The following is a 4,763-nucleotide window of genomic DNA, read 5'->3' as shown; positions in this document are numbered from 1 at the left end:
ATAATGAATAATTTTATTTTAAAATTTAAAAATTAATTAATTTTTGAAATATATTTTCCATAAAATATTATTTATTTTTCCAGAAATAATTTTTAGTCTTTCGAACTGACCTTAATACATCTTGATTGTACTATTTTCCAGCATAATTATAACCATCAACAATTTAATGGACCGAAGCAAAAATACAAAATCCAACCCATTCGAGCTATGGCTTTTGTTTTCCAATATAATCAAAGCCCATAATAAACTCCCCCAAATCCAAAACCCTAATTCGAACAATCTCCGCATATAAAATCCTAACCCTAGCCGCTTCAATTTTCTTCTTCACCAGTTATCTCAATCCCTGCATCCCTGGGTAAAAGACAATGGCGGAAAGAGGTGGAGGTGAACGCGGCGCTTTCAGGCGTGGCTTTGGTGGCGGAAGAGGCGACCGTGGTCCACGAGGCAGGCGCCGGGGCCGCAAGGATGAGGAGGAAAAGTGGGTACCGGTTACGAAACTCGGCCGCTTAGTCAAAGCAGGCAAAATCACATCCCTCGAACAAATCTATCTCCATTCTCTTCCCATCAAAGAGTACCAAATCATCGATCAGCTCGTCGGCCCCTCACTCAAAGACGAGGTCATGAAGATCACTCCAGTCCAGAAGCAAACTCGCGCCGGTCAGCGCACGCGCTTCAAGGCCTTCGTCGTCGTCGGCGACGGAAATGGACACGTCGGACTCGGCGTGAAATGCAGCAAAGAAGTTGCGACTGCTATAAGAGGGGCCATAATTTTGGCTAAGTTGTCAGTGATACCGGTTAGAAGAGGTTATTGGGGAAATAAGATCGGGAAACCCCATACAGTACCGTGCAAGGTTACCGGGAAATGTGGGTCCGTCACCGTTAGGATGGTACCGGCTCCGAGAGGTGCGGGTATTGTGGCTGCTAGAGTTCCCAAAAAGGTTCTTCAGTTTGCTGGTATTGATGATGTCTTCACTTCTTCAAGGGGTTCAACCAAAACTCTTGGAAACTTTGTCAAGGTATTAACTTTTCTTCTTTAATTCGAATTTACATCTATTTGAATATGGGTTTAATGTTTTAGCGTCAGATGTTTTGGATTGTTGGTAGCTGTTTATTGTATTAGTGATTCCAGTTATTTACATATTGTACGGTTTATGATAAATTAGTTAAGTGATTAAAGAATGTGATTTAGGATAGGTGGTGACTGATGCATTGCATTTCTTTGCATCTTTCGGGTATCTATGTGTATTAAAGTAATCTTAAGATGAACAAATATGGTACTAAGGTCTAAAGAATAGTTTGGTTTATGTGGAAATATCGGAGTTTTATGATTCCGGATCTGTTGTATTTCAAAATTTAGTGATTAGGGAGTTTGATGTGTTGTAAACTTTCAGAACATCTATGAAATGAGTGTATATTTATTGAAATAAATACGATGTATAAACATGATAATAAACACTTAACAATAGTCCATTTTTTCTACAAAGTATGCTATTTTTATGATTCCATTCTCTTGTTGATCAAACTTTAAGAAGTATGGAGTTTGATGTGATCTCCAAAAAATTGATTTAGAGAATGCTTATGTTGTTGGTGATGTAAATTTACAGGCCACCTTTGAGTGTCTTCTGAAGACATACGGTTTCTTGACACCGGATTTCTGGAGAGAGACTCGGTTCACAAGGTCCCCATTCCAGGAGTACACTGATCTGTTGGGAAAGCCATCGAAGACTCTTGTACACGAGGATGTGGAGAGGGTCGATATCTGATAAGTTTGATGTGGGTAGCAAGTAATATGAAGTTCCTTTTTAATGTTTGCTCTCTAAATTTCAGTTTCTTTGTGGATTCTTTACGAGTTGTGGTTTATATGATGAGTTGAGGACTTGTTTTTTTATTTGCCTCTAAATTCTTATGAATATCCATTCACATTTCATTACATGTATGGTAGGATTGATTTTGAAGATGTGGTTGGAGTCCAAACTTATAAATTCAAATTCGTAAGGGCTCATTGAAACAATTCGACCCACCCTTGCATTTGGTTTAATGAACATGTCGAAATCTTGGATGAAATCAGCATTTGGACTAATAATTGATTTTTTTTATACATTTTGATTTTTGACAAATATGTATCTGTAAATTTAATCCTAAATATGATCTCTTATAAAAAATCAAATCTGTCAGTAGTCATCTTAATTATAATTTTAATACAAGTATGGAACATATTAAACGGTAAAAATTCTATTTTCAAAGACATTTAAATTTGTTTAATTTACGAAATATGTCATAAGGGCTTCTGTTTTTTTTTAATTAATTGGGAGGAATGAAACGAATAGCATCTAATTAGCTAAACAGCCTACAGGAGGAGTCTGTCTTCCTCTTCTGCTGTTCACTTGGAACTGGTGCCAAACTTTCCTATCTTCATCAACCAGTATTCGCACTTCCTCAACGGTTACTTTCCATCTTCCTTGCCAACATTGCCATTGCGTCCGCAACACAGTTACTTTCCCTTGGAGTAAAGCTAAACTTGAGCTGATCATTCCTCAACAGTAGCTCAATTATGTGTGGAACCATGGGTAATATGCGATCCATCTTCCTTGCTGGAGAAGATGCCTTGCATCTTTGGAGTTTTCAACACAAAGTTGTCGAATTCCTATGCTCTGGGCCAAACATAGTCCCTCATAAAAACCCCACAACTCAGCATCAAGAATCGAAACAAATCCCAATAGTTTTCGTGAACCCTTGAACCCAACATCCATATTCATCCGGATTACGCCTCCACAAGTCGCTAACCCTTTTGAAGCATTTCTTGCTCCATCCGTATTAAGTTTGAACAATCCTCTTGCTGGCGGCAGCCACTCCTCCTTTCGTCTATCAATTGCCATCCTTTTCCTGTTTTCATCACGTACTTGCAGAGCGTACATGGCTTCTTGGTGAAACCGCCAACTTGCTTGTAACACGCTTTCATTCTCCACAAAATCTGGATCGAAAAGTACTTTGTTTCGCCGCATCCACAACCCCCATACAATTGTCATAAGGTCTTGTTAATTGGTATGTGTTGCGTTTATATATATGAGATAGAGTTTTTAACAGTCTTTAGTCACGTAAATAATAGTTTTTTAGAGTCAGAGGCAAAGATGTGTTATCCTTTTTGGGGGTGAGAGTTCAATTGGATAAAAGAAATTTTTTTGATTAATCTAGGGATGATCACAAGTGATAATATATATTCTAAATCATTTCACAATAAACGTTCAAATACTTTGTTGCCGTTGTTGATGCTCAAACCTAAGATCTCTAGGGATAACAACCATCTCCTTAACCAATGAGGTTGCTTAGGTCTACAATTCAAATTTTATTTTTTTGTTTGACTTAAGTTTATGAAATTTTAGTCGAGTTGTTCGAGTTTATAGACAAATTTAGTTGTAATTGTTTATAATATCATGGTGCAGATTGGTTCCAATTTATCTACTTTCTAACCATATATATATATATAATAATGTTAATTAATCAAATCCAATTTAAAATTATAAAATATAGGATTTATGTGTTTAGTACCTAAACTATCAAGTTTTTCAAAATCATACCTAAAGTTTATTTTTGTTTCATTTTAGTACCACGTCGCGTCTACAGTCATCGGCCATCGTGTCCATCGACTGATGGAGCCAAAACTTTCTAGCCCGCACCTTTTCGACCCCCTGAACATGATTCCGGCCATCGTTTCACCTGAAAGTGCCTCAATCTCCCAAATATACGATGGGCTCTTCGATTTCTTCGATCTCCATCATCAACCGTTTGATGGGCCTAAAACTGGACTATGTTGGTCAACTCATCATTCACTCGTTGTAAACCCATAACCCGTATACGTTTCGAATTACAACTTAAAGATGTTATATTTACATTTCAAACTTTCGTGGAACATAAATGCTTAAAATTTTGTTTCATTATAAAACATCACTTTATCAACTATTAAACTATTTCATTAAGCGTCTAGATTCATAAAATGATAATTGATCATTCAAAACAAATCCGATTTTACATAGCAATTAGGCAATTCGGTGCTATTTCATAACTACACAAAACTACTTAAATACTGCTTAATTAAAAACCATTTAAACATAACATTTATATTATTCATTCGTAAATACGATTATACCTAAAATTAGCCAAAATTAAAATAGTCCTAGTTTACTATTATAGACCCTTTTAAAAATGAATCTGATAAAACAAATCAACAGATATAATGTACATGTCACTAATAAGTCAAAGAAAAGATGTTTTACTGATATTGTCGGTAGGTTTGATTTCCAATAGATTCTTAGAAAGCTCTTCACTTCACGTCCTTTCTTTGTTCAAACCTACGCATGAAAATTCATCACGTGTTAAGTAGAACTTAGTGAGGTAATAATAATTTAAGCTGAGATAAAACGTAAATATGAGTTCAAGCACGTATGTAGGGGGTATGAGCGTACATTGTCAAATAGTTGACAATATTTATAAATATTACCTTGTATTCACCCTAAATTAAAAAAAAACCTCAAAACTCAAAAGACAACTTCTAATTTGTTTAATATTTAAACTTACAATGACTTAAATTGTAATTAGACCAAAAATTTGAGAACACAAACTTATCATTCTTTAGTTCGACTCCTACTGATTAAATATTTAATAAATATTTATATTTTTTAAATTTAAATATTTATTTTTACATGAACCAAAATACTATTAAACCAAAATTATATCGAATATATAAATTTTAACAGGATCGACCCCTT

The 4,763-nt window shown here is 35.3% G+C and overlaps 2 protein-coding genes across 2 annotated transcripts; one reads left to right on the top strand and one right to left on the bottom strand.

The window, feature by feature from the left end:
- Positions 1 to 300: 300 nt before the first annotated feature.
- Positions 301 to 1,888, top strand: LOC120139379 (40S ribosomal protein S2-2-like). The gene is made up of 2 exons (XM_039154620.1): positions 301 to 1,016; positions 1,605 to 1,888. Exons 1-2 carry the CDS (start codon positions 366 to 368, stop codon positions 1,761 to 1,763), a joined length of 810 nt encoding a protein of 269 aa, XP_039010551.1. The 5' UTR covers positions 301 to 365; the 3' UTR covers positions 1,764 to 1,888.
- A 442-nt stretch (positions 1,889 to 2,330) lies between these two features.
- On the bottom strand, positions 2,331 to 3,002 carry LOC120139420. Its single transcript, XM_039154642.1, has 2 exons — positions 2,605 to 3,002; positions 2,331 to 2,523 (listed from the first exon to the last, which is right to left on the bottom strand). The coding sequence occupies exons 1-2, from the start codon at positions 3,000 to 3,002 to the stop codon at positions 2,331 to 2,333; spliced, it is 591 nt and encodes a 196-aa protein (XP_039010573.1).
- Between the last annotated feature and the right edge of the window lie 1,761 nt (positions 3,003 to 4,763).

Source organism: Hibiscus syriacus, unplaced genomic scaffold (assembly GCF_006381635.1).
Source record: "Hibiscus syriacus cultivar Baekdansim isolate YM2019G1 unplaced genomic scaffold, ASM638163v2 tig00110745_pilon, whole genome shotgun sequence".
Lineage (NCBI taxonomy): Eukaryota > Viridiplantae > Streptophyta > Magnoliopsida > Malvales > Malvaceae > Hibiscus > Hibiscus syriacus.
The sequence above is the reverse complement of the archived record's forward strand: the minus strand, read 5'-3'. Positions and strand labels throughout refer to the sequence as shown.

Coding starts and splice junctions, on each gene's coding strand:
- LOC120139420 (XM_039154642.1), bottom strand. CDS start 3,002: ATGCGGCGAAACAAAGTACTTTTCGATCCAGATTTTGTGGAGAATGAA. Junction 2,524..2,604: donor GAAAACTCCAAAGATGCAAG/GCATCTTCTCCA, acceptor AGGAATGATCAG/CTCAAGTTTAGCTTTACTCC.
- LOC120139379 (XM_039154620.1), top strand. CDS start 366: ATGGCGGAAAGAGGTGGAGGTGAACGCGGCGCTTTCAGGCGTGGCTTT. Junction 1,017..1,604: donor CTCTTGGAAACTTTGTCAAG/GTATTAACTTTT, acceptor GTAAATTTACAG/GCCACCTTTGAGTGTCTTCT.